The sequence below is a fragment of the Lottia gigantea genome (genome assembly GCF_000327385.1).
Source record: "Lottia gigantea unplaced genomic scaffold LOTGIsca_8, whole genome shotgun sequence".
Taxonomy (NCBI): Eukaryota; Metazoa; Mollusca; class Gastropoda; family Lottiidae; genus Lottia; species Lottia gigantea.
Genome location: NW_008710662.1, coordinates 3,594,497 through 3,617,438, shown reverse-complemented (window position 1 = coordinate 3,617,438; position 22,942 = coordinate 3,594,497). Strand labels below are relative to the sequence as shown.

The 22,942-nt window shown below is 30.3% G+C and overlaps 1 protein-coding gene across 1 annotated transcript; it reads right to left on the bottom strand.

Annotated features, from left to right (window-relative positions):
• Positions 1 to 9,476: 9,476 nt before the first annotated feature.
• Positions 9,477 to 22,859, bottom strand: LOTGIDRAFT_155489 (hypothetical protein; the record flags this gene model as incomplete). Its single annotated transcript, XM_009067040.1, has 18 exons — positions 9,477 to 9,604; positions 14,577 to 14,749; positions 15,036 to 15,124; positions 15,254 to 15,319; positions 15,436 to 15,592; positions 15,962 to 16,186; positions 16,498 to 16,566; positions 16,931 to 17,076; positions 17,317 to 17,426; positions 17,768 to 17,855; positions 18,252 to 18,442; positions 18,940 to 19,122; positions 19,585 to 19,674; positions 19,834 to 20,018; positions 20,302 to 20,417; positions 21,475 to 21,595; positions 21,971 to 22,101; positions 22,609 to 22,859. Coding segments are annotated over 18 exons (2,519 nt in total), but the record flags the coding sequence as incomplete, so codon positions are not given.
• Positions 22,860 to 22,942: the final 83 nt, after the last annotated feature.

The following is a 22,942-nucleotide window of genomic DNA, read 5'->3' as shown; positions in this document are numbered from 1 at the left end:
CAATGCAATTTGCACTATAACTAGCTACAATGCAATTTGCACTATAACAAGCTACAATGCAATTTGCACTCTAACAAGCTACAATGCAATGTGCACTCTAACAAGCTACAATGCAATGTGCACTATAACTAGCTACAATGCAATTTGCACTATAACTAGCTACAATGCAATTTGCACTCTAACAAGCTACAATGCAATGTGCACTATAACTAGCTACAATGCAATTTGCACTATAACTAGCTACAATGCAATTTGCACTCTAACTAGCTACAATGCAATGTGCACTATAACTAGCTACAATGCAATGTGCACTATAACAAGCTACAATGCAATTTGCACTCTAACAAGCTACAATGCAATGTGCACTATAACTAGCTACAATGCAATGTGCACTATAACTAGCTACAATGCAATGTGCACTCTAACAAGCTACAATGCAATGTGCACTATAACTAGCTACAATGCAATGTGCACTATAACTAGCTACAATGCAATGTGCACTATAACTAGCTACAATGCAATGTGCACTATAACAAGCTACAATGCAATGTGCACTCTAACAAGCTACAATGTGATTCTTACAATTCTACGATGTAAAGTTTTTATTCCTATATATATATTTCTGTTTACTGCCAACTCATAGTGCAGGCATCAAAACCTAGACTAATATATAGCTTAGATAAATTTCACTTTGTTCAAAATGATTTAGGTTTGAATTGAGTTATTCAAAAACAATTTCATTTTAGTATTTTGCACTCTTGACAATATTTGCACCATCAAAAAATGGCCTGACAGAAATGTGTCCACTTTCGTATGTTATAAAAGGACTTCACAGTTGACTCTAAATCATTAGTAAAAAAAATCTGCTGACTTGTCACTTTCTCCAGAGGTCTATTAGTTGATGATGGTGTAATGAATGGGAATGGACATATTGGTCACACTTTGTTCACCTGAATTTACACATTGTTCAATAACTTATTATCCTTACATGATGTCATCTAATGTAAGATTAGGTAAGCCATTATCTAATAGTCACCTTATGGTTCTTCTGCTGTATTGACCCAAGTTAACTTTTATTTATTTTTCAGCTAAGTGATAATATAACTGTTATTATGTCATACTGTTTAAAATGCTTCTGAAGCATAAACTTTGAATACCTTTCTTTTACACCTATTTTATCAAACACAATAGGTTGGTAATAACAACTTGAAGTATAATTTTAAAATTTTTCAAGTTATAGTCACTTAATACAATTGAGTAGTAACTTGGTTTTAGCTACCATTAACACTTTTCAAAATAGATATTCCAAATCCATTTTTGCATGTAATGAAGTAAAGCAGACCTAATAAGTGTGCTGACTGCTTCAGTATCAGTCATCAATACTTGTTACAATAACAATAAAGCGCTGGGCAGGCAAATTATCAACACAAGTTTCAATTGTTCATTTTTACCACTTTCAAGGTGAAACATATGTCAGATCTTTATTTAGATAAGTCGGTTACACTCTCTTCTTCTAAAAGTTTTTCTTGAGAACTGATATCAATGCAATATAAATATTGTACCACAAGTAATTAAACTATTAATAAAGACAATCAATTACAGAGCACAAAAAAAAATTGGTTTTATATAAGTTGATGTTGCAATAAGTGGGGAAACACCTGGTATTTCTTTTATATAATTTGATGTTTCAAACTACTCTTAAAGGGACAGATGTGCCATTTTGGGTGGTTGATTTAAGTCTTGAAAATATGTAGTCTTCAAATGTACCAGAAATGTACAAACATAGGCTTGCAGCAAGTCTCGCAAGCAAATACTCTCACCAGCAGCTTGTTAAACAGCTAAATGTGAACTGTAAAACAAACTCTATATCTTAGCCTGTAGGATGAGCACGAGCCAAAAAAGTGAAAAAACACGATATCAGTTTTATGCGATATTTCTCAAGAAATCATCGGATCCTCACCAAATTGAATTGTGCATAATTTCTTCAAAAATATCTCAAACTAGGAATTTTACTCTAGTTCTACTGGGCATTATCTATTAATACCAAGATAAATTCTGTTTTTCAATTAGCTTCATCATTGTATCTGTTGCACATTGAAAACATGTCAACAGCCTGTAGACATTGAATCATTTTACCTTAAACTAAGCATCAACTTACCTCAGAACCTGGTACAAAACGGCTGGGACCACCACCAATCTTTCTGGGTAACTCCAACTTTAATGTCTCCTATACAGTTCAATAGAAAAAATGGAAAAACGTAACAGTTATATAAAAGAATTTTTTTGAATGGATTACAAAGTACTGGATTGGATACCCCAAATCTGTTCACAGTGAGATTTAGAAAAGACATGGAGATTCACGTCACTACTTTCTGCATCTAAATGGGCATGGAAAGACTGGCATCACCAATACAGTATGCAATTTTGCCATTAGCTAACAGTTGAAGGATCTAAAGGTCATAAACCTTCTGCACACAGTGCCTCAGTTTATTGTCTCATCCAAAAAACTTGACATTTTTTACGTCAACCCAATTGACCTGCATCACTGACAAGGAAAAAAGAGGTCAGGTCCATCAACTAATTACATACACATTGTAAGCCTTAGGTTAGATAGAAGGTTCTGAAATGGGCTTTCACAATTTCATTGCATCACGCAAATATTCTCTTTACTTGTAAAATAAATATATTGAATACATAGTCTTAATAAATATACTAGATTTCTATTGCATAATAAATATTAAATTAAACATTTGAATCAGTAAAACATGAGATTGTTACATCATGGTTATTGTTAGAGCTATGTTCTATCCGGCTGATTTTAAATAAATCAAGTCAAGGTCAAGATGATTTTGCAGTACTAGTCTATTTTTATTAGTAGGTCTATTTTTTTTACATTTATGAGGTCAACTATAAATCTAAAAGTGTTTTGCGGTGTAAATGCTAAATCTTAATGTGTGCAACCAAAATAATAATCATAAGTGGCAACAGGTTTTATGGCTTTACCTCTAGCATATTACATATTAAATTTCACGTTTGAGTTTCTTTTCTTTTGTAATGTAGAATTGTATTATTCATTCAACTACAGACACAGTTTGTCTGGCCTAGTCTTTACTGAATGCACAAAATATAGGAGACTTTCACTAGCAAAGTTTAACCCTCTATTGTTAATGTCAAAGGGATCTTGCTATGAAACCATCGTGTGTTTAAAAATATATGCTAATTGACCAAATTTGAAAAAAATGTTTTTAAAATTACACTGCGATTAAATATGTACCGGTACTTTACGTTGTAATAGAATAGTACATTTTTTTTACCTTTGTACTGTAACCTTTTATAAGCCTCAAAGAGAGGCACATGTAACTTTTGACATTGTTTCTTCTCTGACATACCAGAACATTTTTTCAAGTTTCTGGACAGTATCAGCCATCTGTATGACTAGTGATTTGATCGATTAACATTATATAAAGAAAGATAAGTTATCATGTTTTCTACTTATCTGGTTGACACATCAACTGACATGACTGATGGTTAACAATGTCTAGTGTAGGTCTCCAACCCTGTCACCCCACATCTACATGACTGGTAATAAACTCAAGTTAGAATGACATTCACCGACTACCTTTCATTCTAAACCTATTTTTTCTGCCCACTCTTTTTTATCATCCTACATAACAAATCTCATCAATCACAGAATCATCTGTATGAACTCTTGAAATGTGATGGGCATGCACTTCCTACTGGTGGGTGCTCAGATTTATGATCTTGATGTTCATCATTGATAATGTATGGTCTAATATTTAGCAATAAAGATATCAATATAATCATAAGCTTACTAACTGACCAATTGATCACACTATTTAAAGTCAGTTGACATTACGGAGCCATTGTTTAATAATATATGCCATTATTTTTCATAGTAATTTATTTTAAGAGCATCTGATTTGCTCAATATTTTGTGACCTAGAACATGGATTGCAGAATAATTTCATTGGATCGTAGATGATACCTGGAGACTTCCACAGAAGATATGGAATGGAATATCAAGATATATTATTTCCTAACTTTATGATCAAAGAATTGGTCATTTCATTGACATTAAATTAAAAAATTATAGAAATCCACCTCTTACAGTCATCAGAAGAGATGCAAATATACATACCTTAATGTCATTAAGAATTGCACGGCAAGTCTCACAAACATCCTCAAAAGGACATTGATAAGACAACATTAATAATGTTGGTAAATATTCCACTAGACGGTTCCTTCCACCAATTCCATTAATAACGCTAGGTTCATGGTGCTGGCCATACCCATCAATCCATGTTTTAAATATCCGAGATATGTGATCCAAACCTTTCTTCCTGTCAATTGGGTCCCTGTACCCAATAACATTGAAAAACAGTAAAGATTCCCTATCAGGAATATTGTTGACATCTGCCATTCAAACCTGCAATGATTACTAGTATTTGGGTCCTTGAACAATTTTAACCAAATGTTTTATAACACACAAATTAAAAGTCTATTATAGCCTATTAAAGGTCTTATCTTTTTGTTTTGTACAAAGTCCTATATTGCACTAGGACTATCAAAACCGAATTTGTGGGTAACCTTTGCATCTAAAAATAGAAAGGATGTAGCTCAATAACCCGTTGTTTGCAGACGATTTTTTCATGAACATTGACACTCCAATTACCAATCCAGTAACAAAACAGCGCACTTACTCAACCAATTTTAGCGAAATGCATAGAAATGTCCACTTGCTTTAATCGAAATTTCTCAACTTTCCACTTTATAATTCCATTTTGACACAGTTTCGCCGGTAGATGAAGTAAGCATGCGTGAATAAAGGAAGAACGAATCAGCTGACACTAGGCGAAAACATTTGGTACGAATACACTCGAATGTACCAGAATTTTAACGTAAAAGAATCTGGGTTTTAATCACGGGTGAGCCAAGTTTGTGCTTTCTTGTACTCTTCCTTGCACAAATATAGTTCAATTTTCTTCTGTGAAAGCCCGAATTGCCAAATTTTTAACTTAATTCCAAATTTCGATAATTCATTTCAGCTATTCATACTTTATTTGAGTACATTTGAATGAAAGTATATCCATCTAAGACACCTCTAGATTCTAACCAATAGATTGTAAAAGAAACAGGTCACTTTCAGTGACCCTTCACCTCATTAATTATATCAGGGGATTCTATCGAGTTCTATCCGCCGGATTAAATAGTAAATAAATAGCTTATTATTGAGGTGGCATAATAATATTTCTGGCAGTCATTATGAAAATAGTCCGAAACTTCTTAGTTCTAAGCCGAGAGTATAATATATGATCTATATAGAGTATATATATATATCTATCTACTTCTAGATAGGCCTACTCTCTACTCTAAGGCGGTTTATCTCTTTTGACGGATTTCATCCAGGTGGGATGACATATAGTAAAGAATAGCGTAATTTTAAGATTGCATAAAATATTCTATCGGTACCAGTACCAAAATCATTTTAGCTTAGTCATAAATGAAAGCTTTTGGAAATAGTCTGAGACTTCTTTATTATAGAAAGATCTTTTAAGACAGATGTCATCCAGGCGGAGTAGCCTAAATAGTACATACATAGCTTATTAGTAATGTTGCATACATATTTTATCGGGTACCGGTAGCAACCATAATATTTCTGCTTAGATTATCGAAATATTCCGAATCTGACCGGAACCTATTAATTCCAATTCTAACAAGCAGGTCATTAAATTCTAGTTGTAACCTGAAGACAAAATAATTAAATAGCTTATTCAAAAGATTATGGAAAATTCGAAACTTTGTAATTAGCCTATAAGAAGCGTAGCGGACATAGAAAATGAAAAGTTTATTATTAAGGTTGCATAAATATTTTATTGAGTACCATAATTTCTGGCTGAGTCATAAATTAAGAATCGTCGTTTCACCCTCATCAAAACAGATATCGTGGTTCACTTTATCTAAGTAGCTTCGTATCTATATTTACTAACTAAAACGACCTTCAATAATTCGAGAGAGACTCTCGAACTCGTATAGGCCTAATAATCATAAGTTGTCGTGCATATGTTCATATTTACAAAACAAATCACATGTAACCCGTCTTGATTGCCCAGTTCGAAAATCACGCGACATTCTAAATATTTATAACCTCAGTCAGATAATACAATGTTTACTATCTCAAACTCAGTCTTAGGCCTATACGAAATAATGATAGTATCCAAACACGCTGTGTAGCCTAAAAACAAGACTATTTCTGTGATCAGAATGACAGACAATGTGATGCAATGCAATGAACATACTCTTCAACTGACTGGCACATTCAGAAAATTATAACGATTATTAAAAAGTTTTTATTCATTAACACATTATTATCAAGATCATTGATACTGAAATAAACTCATTAACAGATCGTTTTTTTCGATTAATGAATTGTTATCATTTTTTTTATCTAGCCACATTAATAATTTTATATTGAACTAGGATAATCATCATACAGGTACTAATGCGACTTCCTACTATACAAACATTTACCATGCAGTTGGACACTCTCAAATACTGAATTAATACTAACAATCCCAAAAAATATTTATCTGGATTATAATGAACATTTCAATTTAGTTACAAAATCTGGTTTCTTTTCAAATAGATAATATAGGGCCTACACCTAAGGCTTACATATTATATGGCTATTTGTTATAGTGCAATCGGGTAACCGTCTAGAACTATACAAAACTGCGCCTCAAACACAAGCCCCTTAGATCTACTTACCGACCTATAAGAAACTGGGTCAATGAATTCTAAATCATACTTTAACACACTTTATAAAAATTTGAAAATGAATTACTTCAAAACCATAATATGATATGAAATGAAAATTTTGATGTAAAAAAAACTAAACAATTTCTTTAGACAAAATGTATGCGAAATTTTATGGTTTTGATCAAATTGGAATACTCGCAATGGTCTGACTGATGGCAAGTTTTTATGTAATTTCTGCACTTTTAATACATTAATTTATGTATTGTATAATATTGTTCTGTATGAAATATGTAGTTCCTGTCTATATTCTATAAGTATTAGTATTGTCCTTATGTTATAAATGTCATGTTTTTATTATTAAAGTATTGTCCTGTATGTTTTTATTATGTTTTTATATTATGAACTCATGTCTATGTTCCGTAAGTTTTGTCCTGTATGATATATAATTCAGGTTCTCGATTATTTTCAGTAAGTTTTGTCCTTTTTATAGTCCTATATGTTATAAAGTTTTCGATTACGTTCTGTAATTTTTGTCCTGTGTCCTATATTTTATAAAGTTCTCGATTATGTTCTGTAATTTTTGTCCTGTGTTATAAAATTCAGGTCTATTTCTGTATGTATAGTCCTATATGTTATAAAGTTCTCGATTACGTTCTGTAATTTTTGTCCTGTGTTATAAAATTCAGGTCTATTTCTGTATGTATAGTCCTATATGTTATAAAGTTCTCGATTATGTTCTGTAATATTTGTCTTGTGTTATAAAATTCAAGTCTATTTCTGTATGTATAGTCCTATATGTTATAAAGTTCTCGATTATGTTCTGTAATTTTTGTCTTGTGTTATAAAATTCAAGTCTATTTCTGTATGTATAGTCCTATATGTTATAAAGTTCTCGATTATGTTCTGTAATTTTTGTCCTGTGTTATAAAATTCAGGTCTATTTTTTTATGTATAGTCCTATATGTTATGAAGTTCTCGATTATGTTCTGTAAGTTTTGTCCTGTGTTATAAAATTCAGGTCTATTTCTATAAAGTATATGCTATAAAGTTAATGTTTAGGTTCTATAAGTATTCTCTGTATGTTCTAAAACTTGTGACTATGTCCTGTATGGTATAAAGTTCCATGTCTATATAATACCGTCAGATTTCGTCTATATCAAGTACAGGTCTATATCCTGTATAATCAACCTGTAAATAATAAAGTTCATTTCTATATACTGTGTCCTATACATTATAGAGCTTTAGTCAATAAACTGCAAGTCCATGGTTTTGCCACGTATGTAATTGATAAATTTTCTCCTTTATGAAATTTTTGTTAAATGACAAATGCTTGTGAAAATGCAATGACAAACCTGTTCAAACTAATAGATTCTTGATCTTGAGGATGAGACTGGAATCAAAATCCCATTAAACATCATGAAGACAGGCCCATACTAATATATATATATATATATTTAGAACAACATGTTAAACATTTAACAAAAATGACAGAAATTAATAATAATCACAATAAAATACTGATAAAAATATATCAAATGAAATAAAAAAAATTGGAAATATAATATATCAAAAATAATACTGTAATATAAACATTATGTAATAATTATGTGTCATACATCAAGTTCAATAAGTGTGAAATATAAATATATAAATTGCATAAGAAAAACATAATACTGCATGTCGTTCATATTTACTTAATAAAAGCCTATCAGGTTTCTGACTGGTCAACTTATATATGTAAATGTGAGTAAAGTCCGATTAAAATTTCGTTCATGTTGTTGCTAACATACCTTATTTAATGTCAAAGAGACACTGCTGAAAATACATAGAATAACACAATATGTACTGCATTTGTTCTTTCTTTAATGTCATATACTGAAAATTTTACTGTCTGTGTTTTGAGCAGACTAGTTAAAGATTGCCAGGCAAGGTAACATATGCCCGCTGCGGCTTATTTTTTTAGATTAGGACATTTTTTAATTTCCATAGAGCTCTTCATGGATGCATAATGATCACTGGTTGTTCTGCATTATTTCATTGAAATAAGTCAGATAAAGTAGACACTAACCTTTAAGATAAACTAGACACTAACCTTTCATCTTGGATAACAAAAAAACGAAATATGGATAGTTAGTGATCTAGCATCTTTCTACCAAGTTTGTAAACAAAAAAACAAGGTCTTGTCTGCATTGAAATTACAAAATTTAAAGATCAGCTAACACATATATTCTTATTAACACGAATATAACTGAGTAACATGTTTTCATACAACAAGTCTAATAATTTATTTATAAAAGAAGAAAGACATTGTTTGTATTATCACAATTATCTATTATCACAACCTTAAAGATAACTTATATATTTTAACAGGACAAACTTGATTTTAATCATCCTTTCTAAAAGTAGTGTGCATTGTTTTTGATAAAAATGATGATAAGTGCTCTACATTTGAAGCCCTTCATATGTCAAAGACAACATATCTTTTTTTATTTCAATGCTTTTAAAAACGTATGCCCAGCTGTGAGAGAATATAGAGCTAGGTTTTATATGTGATATAGTTATGATATATACAGAGTAATAATATAAATAGTAGTAATGGAATGTAATAAAATGATGATGAAAAATGAGACAATAAATATTGTTTATGCACACTACACCAAGCATAACCTTAGAGATTCGATGACCTTGGTGTTATGAGATCATCTTTTCAATACACCACGTATAGCTTCTTCTAAAACAGTTGTCCAATTTAACTTTTCAACACCAGTTTCCACAGCACAGTACCATTTTTTTTTCGGTGTTTCCATACAAAAACAGTTCTTCACATCTGTAAAAAAAATTGTGAATTATTAAAAGAGGACAAAGAGAGAAGTATCCATTACCATCACGTATTAATTTCTACTCGAGTTACAGTGGAGGGTTATTAAGTAAAATTTCAATCAATAATGAAGTTTTTGTTAAGAAAATGTCAGACCGCCACTGTATTTACAAAAGGATATATAATTAAATAAAAATTACTGATAAGAAATTTTTATAATGTCTGAATCATTATTGAGGTGAATGATCTCCACATTAAAAATATTGAAAGAAAACAGTTATGTGACAGAATAAGTTGGAAATTATGTTATATTTAATAATGTTTCATGGTGCCTGTAAGAAACAGTCTGGTGCTTATCTACATGTAGTCAATCATTCAAAAAGTTTTGTGGCAAAAACTGACTATACTGCTTTAAATTAATGTCACCTTCCCTGGGTAGTCCTTCCTGTTAAAAAGCTGAAACTATACAAGGATCTATTCTTTCATGCTCTACCTCTCTGTGTTGAACATCTTGAAAATAGTACGATGACAAACATCAACCCACAAATTTTCAAATGGATTAATCCCATGATATTTAACAACATGCCTTGTACAATAACACATCAATTTTACAAATAATATAATATTTCCACTGCCAAAATAGTGCTCAATACATCAATTGTAGAGCAAAATAGAAATACCATTGTAAAAATAGTGTTCAATACACCAATTGTAGAGCAAGATAGAAAATACCACTGTTAAAATAGTGCTCAACACATGAATTCAATTGTTAAAATAGTGCTAAATACATCAATTGTAGAGCAATATAGAATTATCACTGTTAAAACAGTGCTCAATACATCAATTGTAGAGTAATATAGAATTATCACTGTTAAAACAGTGCTCAATACATCAATTGTAGAGTAATATAGAATTATCACTGTTAAAATAGTGCTAAATACATCAGTTATAGAGAAATACCACTGTACTAAACCTATCATAGTAACCTGACATAGTACTAACAAAACTTTATATCTTTAAATATTCTACTAAACCTACATCAAAGCAACCTGACATTGTACTAACAAAACTTTATATCTTTAAATATTCTACTAAACCTACATTAAAGCAACCTGACATAGTACTAACAAAACTTTATATCTTTAAATATATCTACTAAACCTTCATCAAGGCAACCTGATATGGTACTAACAAAACTTGATATCTTTAAATATTCTACTAAACCTACATTAAAGCAACCTGACATTGTACTAACAAAACTTTATATCTTTAAATATTCTACTAAACCTACATTAAAGCAACCTGACATTGTACTAACAAAACTTGATATCTTTAAATATTCTACTAAACCTACATTAAGGTTATCTGACATTGTACTAACAAAACTTGATATCTTTAAATATTCTACTAAACCTACATTAAAGCAACCTGACATTGTACTAACAAAACTTTATATCTTTAAATATTCTACTAAACCTACATTAAAGCAACCTGACATTGTACTAACAAAACTTTATATCTTTAAATATTCTACTAAACCTACATTAAAGCAACCTGACATTGTACAAACAAAACTTTATATCTTTAAATATTCTACTAAACCTACATTAAGGTTATCTGACATTGTACTAACAAAACTTGATATCTTTAAATAATATTCTACTAAACCTTCATAAAGGTAACCTGATATGGTACTAACAAAACTTGATACCTTTAAATTATGTACTAAACCTTCATCAAGGCAACCTGATATAGTACTAACAATACTTCATACCTTTAAATTATCTACTAAACCTACATCAAGGTAACCTGATGTAGTACTAACAAAACTTGATACCTTTAAATATTCTACTAAACCTGATGTAGTATTAACAAAAGGTAGTAAGTATTGATTAGTACAAATTCCAGACATTCTAATAGAATCAATACTTTTTAACTATGCTCACATCTTAAATATTTCAACTATTTTCATCATTCTGGCCTTACTAATTTCTAATGTTTCACTAGTTCCTTTATTACTGTATGGAACATATGTATGGACATCATATTTTAATTATTAGTCATCTATTTTTTTTTTTTTACTTAAATAACGACACAAATGTTCCACAAATGTTTTTGTGTCTGTCACAATTCAGAATAATAAATGAAAATTTTCTGAATTAAGAAATGAAATAATTAACACAGTGTAATAACTACTGTAAAAATATTGTGGTTTCTGAATCATACTTTACTAATTATTTTATATGAATTGAAATATCAACTCTAGAATGATGAGCTGTTTAAAGTTCGCCAATACATCATTTTCAATTTTACAAAGGAGTATTTGCACTCGAATTGTACCACATGCAATTTCTAAAGTGTGAAAATATTCTATTTTGAATATTTATCAAGTGACAACAAAAAATCATTGTGGTCAGAGGTCATTAAAACCAGGAGGTATAACATGGATTAGGTTTATTCACTACATGTACAGCAAATTCAGAAATACATACACTATCTATCAATTTATTTATAATCTCACTTGGGACAACATTCAGGAATTGCCTTAGACAATATTTCAATCACGGAAGCAATTATGACCTATGTGCTAAAGGGAAATGGAGCTGATTTGATTTCATATCCTGAATTGAATCTCTTTTCGAAATAACAAAGTTGATGTCAGATTTGTCTACAATTTAAAGAAAACAATATAAACAATAGAAGTGAAGGGCCTCATTGCACAGTGCATATTCATCATTAACTCTCTCAGATAGAAAAAAGAAGGATGTAAAACTACATCTGTATTTCATTTCATCTCGTTTGAAGGCATTATGTCTCACAAGGTTCTATTAATAGTGCTGATGCAACACACTGGGTCTATTTCTCGATACCATAGATGGCATTATTATACAACTACCATCATAATAATACCATGATTAGCTAGGTATGAACAGATGCTCATGTTAGATCATATACATGTCAACAGTAAAAAAACTGTTCATTGTTAGTACAATGAATCTAGATCTAGTTTATAGTTAATTAACATCAATAAAGTAAAATTTTTATGACAATACTGATGCAGCTCCATGAATAATTTTCATTACAAAGAATCAGTGACGTAAGATTTCATTGATAGTGGGAATCTCCTGGCTCTCCTTTGCAGACTTTAAAGGGCACTTGCCATAATAGGAATTTAGAAACTTTTATAAGCTATAATTTTGGAAGTAAAAGTGGAATAAATTTGTAAGGCAAAAAGTATTAGAATGCTTATGAACTTTTCAAATTTTAAATATTCATTTTTGTAGCTAAATGTAATTCTTAAAACTACAAAGACTGTAATTTAAATATTAAGTTCCAGTCATTTATGACAAATTATTGTGTGTCAAATAAAAAATACCTATTTTTAATATAAATGTATTGATTTTCCTGTAAAAGATTAGACCCCCTGCTGGGATATACATAATATTGACTATATGTATGAGTATGTATGATATTTACCACTATATTTCATCAGATAATATGTTAACAAGGAAACTGTTGATATTGAATAGAGCAATTAAGATAATACTTTGTTTATTATTTATGCTAAAAATATTTAATTTTAGAAAGTATTGTTTAAATACAACTTAGCCATGACAATTTTTTTGAAATGTTATATAATAGATGCATATTTTTTTGCTAAAACTATTGATAGGATTCAATACTACAAAATCATTCCTCAAAATAAAAAGGTGGCAATGAAAATAATGAGAAGTAGTTACTTGCAGTTATTACTAATTAATTGTGCTACTTAAAACACAATAAGGGTAAACAAAAATTTGAGACATATAGACAATACAATAACAATAAGATTCAAGTGAAAAGAACTGGGAAAATAATGAACACTACCCTTTCGTAAGCAGGGTTTATAGCTTAACAATAACTTTCAAACATGAGGTCAGATATTTTAAAGAACATGACTAATATTGAATTTTATATGTTATTTCAGTGTAGGCCTTAAGGTCAGTAACTATACATAGACTTGACTATTCATATGCTTTCTTTTATATTCATAGATGTGTAATGTGTCTATCTATTTATCTTGCACATATGATATATTTTAATAATACAATATTAATACATGTATCAAAAAGTGTAGTTGATGTACTGTGTCTAGTGTTAACTGATTACTTTATCACATAATTTGATAGCCTACTGATATTCTTTACCTATCATTGGATCAAACAAACCTCCCTTTTATTTTTAGCATGATGTATTGATTACAGAGGTTTTATTTCAGTCACATATTAAACATGGTGAGTGATATATTTTATCTTATTTTAGATCTGATGTAACAAAAGCCACCAGTATAAAACATGTGAGCCTGCATTGAATCAATAGAAATGTCATTATGTTTTACTTACAACAGTAAGTGTAGGAGGAGCAAAATTACATACTAGTATATTAGATATATACACTTTCTAATATATAAAACAATAGGAATGTTTGAATATTTTAACTTTTCCAAGAAGAAAAATAACTAAATTAAATATCTCAAAATGACCAGTGTAGGAAACACAATAAATGTGAAATATTAAGCACACCATTGAATTTTATTCAGGTCATCAAATATACAGGGCGTTGTTTTCAAGCAGAAATTGGCAGGTTTACTTGTGACCCAGGCCAATTTTTTTTTAAAAGATCATCACTAACTAGTGTCAGTTTTCAATAATATCAACCTGTTTGTTTTTATATATCCTTGGAGAAAAATCTTTGAACTTTCCCAGATTAACTGTGCCCACTTGAAAAAGGAGAAAAATATGATTCAATGTACCAAGCGAGATTTGAACCCACAACCCGATTTGTTCAATGAAACCAAGCAGATGACAGATCACGTAAAGTTACCAACACTTTAACCAACTGTGGTATAGAATATTGATATCTTTCACATCATATTGTTACAGCAGTAAGCAGTAATAATAGTTCTTATGTGACTAATTTTATTAAAAAAGTTACCACTTACATTTTGAGTCTGGTATATCAGTAATACGTAATCTATTCAAAGCCAGACTGACATCAAATTTATAGGTATAATCTACTGCTCTGGTGAACGGATAATAATTAGATGTTCTTCTTGTTATAACCAAAGCATCATTAAATAGATATAAACCTAGTGTGGCTAATTCTTGATACATTCTGAAAAAAATAGACAAATCTTTATGAACAGGGACCTTTACCAAAACATATTAAGGGAGATTACTACATTTCATTTGGTAAATAATTCAGACAAGCCTACATTTAATTAATCAAACCACACTAAGCAGCCACTTTGTCTTTCCATGGTTGTAAAAAAAAAACAAAGTTTCAATCATAAAGTGACATAATCACAGATAACAAATGAAAAAAAAATAAAAGATATTTATATTCCATATCAAGCTGAAACCCAGAAAACAAACATTAAAAGCATTTTAATTGTACTAACCTTAATTCAGGAACATCAGATTCTGTTGGTGGTCGTAAATGAGATACATCTAAATGTTTTATTAAGTATCTATTAGCTTCAAACAGTGCCTGTAAAGTTTATAAATTAGAAATAAATATTTGATGTTCAAAGGTTTCCAAAGTTTCCTAAATACACTATGTTAAACTGTAAAAATCTAAAGATATGGTCATTTGCAAAATAACAAAATGATGACTTACAGGACAGTTTACAATAGTTTGTTGTAATCTATTCAGTTCTCTTTCTCTTTCTAATCTAACTTTACACTGAAATAAATAGTTATATAGGTTTAGAGGAGAGTTTACTCTTATTCTTGATCCTAGCAAGCATTTAACTCACTGTGTTAACAAGGTCCCTCTGAGTGTTAAAAGAATATATATACCTGTATAATATCCTCATTAAGATGTTTAAATGTAGATAATATATTATCTATATCCTCTCTATCAGCATGATCTAATGGTGTATGTACTTGAAACCATGATAATAATTTAACATATTCTTCTATTCTTCTACCAGGTAATAGCAACAACTCTTGTAAACTGAAAAACAAAATATCATACAAAATAAAATACAATGATGTTTTAACACTTTTTGCAGTGGTCCATGACAGCCCTAGGACAAAATCAGGAGCTATCAAGGAGATTGACGTGCCTTGTCAGCTTGTGTGTAGGCTATCCCGATTATTTGTCATGACCTAGTCTAATGGTCAACCAATGAAATTTCAGTATTAACTCTGCAGGAGGCGCCCAAGTCTCCATTAAAGCCAGCAATTATGCACTGACAACAATTTCCATTTGACAATTTGACACTGCCTAAAAAAACTACAGACTTCAAAAAAACATTCAGTGTGTACCAAGCTTTGGAAATCCATGACAAATCAAAATCAGCCAAACCATAGATAAGCTTACCTCATCATTCTAGTTTCTGGTAATCTCTGATGTAATAATAAAAAGTTACGGAAGGAAGAAGACTGTTCACGACATTTCTCAATACAGCTCAATATCACCTGATAGTTATTGATAAAATTACTGTAACATTTTAAATGTGTACAGAATTTAATAAAGATATCACCAATACATGTATGTTGTGAGCTCCAATTACTTAGTCTATTCTTTAGATTCTCTAACAACTCTCTGTAAAATAATAAAAATAAATAAAAATACTCTTAGAAGAAGCATCTTGAAACCTCTATTAATATTTTTATAAACTTATAGAGCACAAACCATGCATTCAAGTTATAATTGGAATCTTTCTTGTGTATATTTAATTAGACTTATAATAACAGCCAGTGCCATGTAGCATGCAATAAGATCAGTATTTCCACGGCAATGATCTTAGCTTATTTTCAAGGGAGTCTTGACCCTTGACATCATAGAATGTCTGTGACTCTGAGTCGCAGCTTTTGCAATAAAACTCACTATAATACATAAAAAGAAATACCTACTTGCTGACATCATATATAGATAATATATCTAAAAATATAGTCTGGACATTTGGACTACTGATGATAGCTCTGAAAATATAATAGAGTCTTCTTTTATAAATATACTTCGTAAAAGTTTCTGATTTTCAACATCAGTGCAACAACTTTTGACGAGATTCAAATATAATCGAATAAAAATACTATCTCAGCACAGCAAAAATGTCACACAACATCATAGGAATCAATTCTTATTTGTAAGATTTTCGTGAAACGGACCACAATGGATTCGCTATGAAAATTCATGCATAATTTTAAATATCCCTCCCAACACATCACCTGTTAAGATTGTTGTACAAACAACACAAATCATTTTCAAAACATAGTGTTTTGAATAATAGCTTGATGCAAATATTTCCTGCGTAACGATTCCCCTAAATCAAGACCTACACAATACCTGTTAGATTCCAGAGCTAATTTTAATGGTTTATAAAACACATCTTTTATAGCTTTTAATGTTCTGTTATACTCTTTTTCACTTGATAATATCTCAAACGCTATTGGTGTTCTTTTTTCTATACATCCATTATATTCTTGGCTAGTCTATTAACAAACAATTATAACAATAGATTTTTACTTTGAAAAATTAATTTTGGTAATTTGACTTTCAAAATGACATTAGAATCAAGTGTATCTCATCAATTGACCATGTGGAGCTCCATAAAAACAATATATACATGTAAACACTTTGTTTGGCTGTACTTGCCAGATTTTTGAATCTATTTCTCCTTAATGTAACATCATTTGAATATTAAAAGACAAATGAAGAAATAAAATATTTACCAATCTCTGTAATGTATTCAACTTATTTGTTTTATTCTTAAGTTTATCATAAGTATTAGATCTAGTAAATGTTTCATATATTTTATCTTTCTCTTGTTTACTTTCCTCTTCTGAAATAAAAATCAATTTCTATAATTCTTCATCAAAATATGTCTGTATGCTTAGAGAAAAATTAGTTTTTTTGTAGACATTTTCAAAGCTGATTAGTGGAGGAAAGATATTTTAGTCTATCTGTTTTTTTAAACAGAGCTGCTCATGTTTAAATATTGAATACATGTAGTATCTGGATATGTACAAATATCTTTGCTAATCTAGTTAACAAGATATCCAAATAAGTTAGGTACAACACACTTTATCAAGTTAAGTATTAAATAGAGACTGTTCCATATCAGAATCACTTTAATTCCTTCAAATCAATCTTTACTAGTATATAAAGACATTATTTGTTTACCTTTTTCATGATCACTCCAATCAGCTTTATTATCTAATTCATCTTGATTATTATTACCATTCTCTTCTAGTTCTGTTATTTGTAATGTCTGTAATACAATTTTGAATCCAATAATTAAATTACTAATACCAATAATTTGAGCAGCTGACCATGCATGTGCACATTAATTCACAAATACATTATAATACTCAAACAATAATTTGGACTAATGAAGTAATGCCATGCAGTGTACAATGAGGTATATGTTACAAGGGCAATAGCAACCTCTACCTTGTTTTGCACATAGGGCCTTAGTTTAATATCACGGCTGAGCACCCAGCCATTAATGCCCAATGACTGAGAGGAATGTTGCCAAGATCAGGGCTACAAGCTAGAACTCAATGTCTTGACCACCTTACTAGATAGCAATGGTGGTTCCATGTGAGAAATAAGGTCAAAGAAAAAGAAATTGAGATCTAAAAAATAATCAGAGCTTGAGACTTACCTGTGATTTTCTCAGAGTTTTAATAGAATCAGTCATAGAATCAGCTTTATCTAAAACATAGTTGCCCAGATATTCTAATGGTTTAACATTAGTTTGATCACCTAATGATTTTAGACCACTACTAATTGTAGCTGTTAAACTATGTACACCTTGTATATCAGTCTGTCCTAGAACATCAAATACTAACTGACCTGAAAATATTATATTGTATATTTATAACTGGTATAAAAAATGGTTTGATAAGATTTGTCAAAATGTATAATTCTCAAAAGTAGAGTGTAGTTCACTATGGTGACCACATTTCATTTTCATTGAGGGAAAGTTTAAGCAGACACGTAGCTAAATTAACTGTAGAAATAATATATGACCAATAAATAAGTTTTGTCAAGTTAGTTGATCAAACCTTTACCAATGGGTGACTTGCATCACAAGGCTCTCCCAAAACAAGTAAGGCCACATTATCACCCGAATTTTATGAAATAAGTAAAAAAATAATTAAATTTCACTCATTTATCACTCTTTGAGTCTTTCCAAAATTTTTCTCATTTGTTTTTAAGACATTTTTCAAGGTTTTATGATGTTTACACAGATCTCATAAATTTAAATTCACTGAACCTCATGGCATTTTAAATCCTCAAACTTAAAAATCCAAATTAAACTATTGTAGATGTTAATCAAATCTACCTACCTGCTAATTGACAAGCTATATCTTGTTGTAATTTACTGAAATATGGTGTCATTATTTCACGACATCTTGTTAAAGCTTCTTGAGCCTGTTCAGCTACATTAGACCAGACATTGAGTTTACTCTGACAGAAATACATGGCTGGTGGACTGTTCTCTTTATACGATACAGACCATTCTGTATTTACTATAATAAATAATAAATATGAATGAATGGTGCACAAAAGCTTAAAAAATATGCCTTATTATTTATGTACATGTAAATATATTTGCATTAATGCTTTTTATTTAATAACTAGATTTCTTATATGCTATAAATATGCAATGACAACAGCACAGCTTAAGATTAATTAGTAAATTAATTAAGAAACAGGACCCAATCTCAATATTATCAAGATAATGCCTTGTAATCAACTTGTAATGGCTGACATGGAATAAGTTCTTATGGCTGTTTTATTGAGGAAATTACTATATTGTTATAATTTCCCACATAGCATGCTGCATGGTACGCCCAACTTCATAAGCTTGATCAGGAGCACAAAGCAAAGTTTGATCTTAGTGCTAAGAATTTCAGCGCTCACTGTATTGGCACAATGATTATGGTTTAGCATATCTAATACAATATATATATCTTTAAACTAGTACTTACTATGATTATAGGTACCAATAAGTCCAGTTGGTGCTGAGAATTTTAAACCAGATAATGTTGATAGTTCACTTAATATTTCTTTACCATTTTCTACAGAGACATAAAATTTTTTTTTTTTTAAATCATCATAGTACCTAGACCAACCATAAAATGTACCAGTAAATTCCCTTTTGGTCCCATTAATTTGGTGGCCCGCATCTTGAGTTATTTTTCCTGTACCATTCAAATCAACATTAAAATTTCAAATACCTGAAGCTGCCAAAGGTACAAAAATATCAATTCTGCCATCTTTATCATTAGGTACCATATGTGATGTTATATTCTCAAAGAATTGTCTAATATTAGGATCATCTAGACTATCAGTAGTAACAGTGGCACCATGAACTAAACATAATTCACTGGGTTTCATTGAATGACAGAATATACCAATACTCCTGTAAACAAATCACAAAATTATGGATTTATTAGGCTAAAAAAATGACTTAATTTGGCTAAGAAAATGGTTATTGCCCTGGAAATTTTGCCTGAACATCAAAATAAGCTTCTTCTCTTTTAATTCTCAAAATGTTTATTTTCACTATTCTTAATATAAACAGAAAAAGCTAAGAGATATATGCAAAAATGGCAAAATATACATTTCAAAAATTTTTCGAAATCTGTGGCAGCAGCAGATCTGATTAAATAGTTTGTTTAACTTATATAAACTGAAGGACTTACTGAGCTTTGGTTCCATCTAATACTTGACCAATACGACTAACTAATGTTTCTAAACTTGTTCCTTCATATTCATATACAATAGGTAATATACCAAACATTACAGCATCTAATAGTAACTACAATAAACCAATTCATTAGTAAAAACTCTAATATGGATCACTCTTAAAAAGTCTTTTTGTACAATGGAGTAAAATAAAGTGACTGCAGTGACTGGGCAAGTGAGGGTACAGAGGGGGGCTAGAAAAATGGTTTGTACCCCACTTCAAATTTGAAAATATGATTTTTATATGTGTTTGCTCCAAATGTTTTACAAAGAATCCTTTTAGATGCTCAATGGCAGGCTTGCATCTGTGCACTTCAGAGCTGTCATATTTTGAATCTCAACTTTAACAGTTGTACCCTCATTTAGTTGTTCTGCCCCTTATTTGTGCCCTCAGTACCTTTTGTACACAATTTGCAATACAATACAGAGGTGCAAAACAAAACTTTACTTCTATTTTGTGAATTATTCTCTAATCATCTTATAGCTTTAGTTATTTTTAGAAAAAAAGAGAATAAACCTGACCTAAAAACTTATTCTGAAAAAATCACTGAGCTCTTGGGAATCTCTTAATTACAATCAAGCATGCACACATAATTAAATTAATAATCAAGAAATCCTTTATCTGAGCAGATACAGTTAGTTAAATAAATCTACGTGCATATAACACTAATCAATATCAAATAAAGATTGTATTATTAATGAGAGATATCAATTGATGATGTAAACAAGAGTTTTAATTATTAATGACTCTAGATATATCTACTAGTAAAGAAAATACTGATAATAACATCAATATTCTGGTATCATATTCTTTCTTATACAAGATACCTAAATTTGTCTAATGCAGAATACACAAAATATTTAATACCAAAAATAGAGAATTATATAAGGTAAGTAATAATAATATACACATTTAGAACTGTATATTTGAGTCTATATTGTGCATTTTTTTTTAGCCTAGAAAGGGTTTACTGAACTGGTGGTTACTATATTAAAAGGATGGTAAGAAAGGGTGTGCATTATACATGTATGAGCACTATATTTGGAAATAAACAGAAAATCAAGTCCAGAATACTGAGTCATACAGAGAAAAAGACTATATACAGAAAAAAAATCCAAAAACTACTCACATCAGCAGCAGGTACTCGAGATGATATTAAGATAATTCTAGGATTGTTCATGTTAATTGAGGATTGTCTCTTCATACCATTTTTATACAGTGGATAACTTCCACCGCCTGATAGATTATTTCTGTAAATAACAAAGATTAGAGGTGTAATTCTTCTGTCAAATCACGATTCCAAGCTTTTCACAGCATAAAAGAGTAAAAATTCCAAAATTGTTTCATGTGGATTATCATCCTTACAACTTTTTTTTCAAACAATTTCTTCAGACATTAGACATAGACATTAGAAATCAATTTGGAGCACTAAGTTCTTGCTTTAGGTGCTTTGAAAAAGTCTTCAGATTTTTACCTAAGTCTTCAGATTTTTACCTAAGTCTCCAGATTTTTTACCCAAGTCTCCAACACCTGTCTCAAGAGTTTTTTTTACAAGACCATTACACATGTCATGTATACTATGCAGACATGGCATAAAGATATAAGGAAAGTCAATCAAAACATACCTATTTAATGGAGATTTATTAGGCGGTATCCAGTCAGTTTCAACTAATTCTCTTTGTCGAAACTCATCTGTATTTACTATACTTTCTCTTAATGTCTTATTATTTCTCTTAGTCATATCATAACTATCACTCTATAGTAAATATATATCAATTACCATTATAAAACACAATACATAGAATACCATTGTCATCTCTATATTTATCTTACCAGAAGACAGAGCTCTATCTGAGCCAACATTCTTTTTCAGCATCAAAATTAAAAATATAACTGATATTCTTACATTTAGTTATGACCAATCACACGGTGATATCATTAACATGCTGTTCAGATAAACAGTAGAGATACCCTAAGCCACATTTTGAGTATTTAAGGGCTTCTATGACATAAAGACAATATTTCAATTTTGTGGGGTGAGGGGAAGAAGGGCAGATACTTTGTCTTCCAAAATAAAGTTGATCACCTATGCCTATAAATAAACTAATTTCTAGTAATTAGTTGAGGGAACAAGAATATATCTTGAATATTGAGTTGAATATTCACCCCGAAGACTCTACATTAAGGCTGCAGAATCAAAACGTGACACAATTCAACAATTATATACATATGGAACCCCCAGAAAGTGTTATATTTAACTTACAGTAAGAGTTCTATGGCGCTGTGTTCTACGTTTAGAGTCTAATCCTATTTCAAAATCTAAAGATCTAGAAAGAGACTCTGTTGACTGGGAATGTTCATGTTTTATTTGGCCCCATCTATTATGTACTGGTGATTTATAACCAGATGGACTATTAGGGTTAAATTGTTGGATCATAGCAAATTGAGATCTCTGTAAATCTTTAGGTTTAGCATCAGGTCTCTGCCATGGTGGTCGCGATGATATACTTTTCTCTGGAATATAATTTGTCATGGATTATACATTTCATTACACAACCAAGTACAAATTAGACAGTAACTAACTTTAAAAAGAAAAA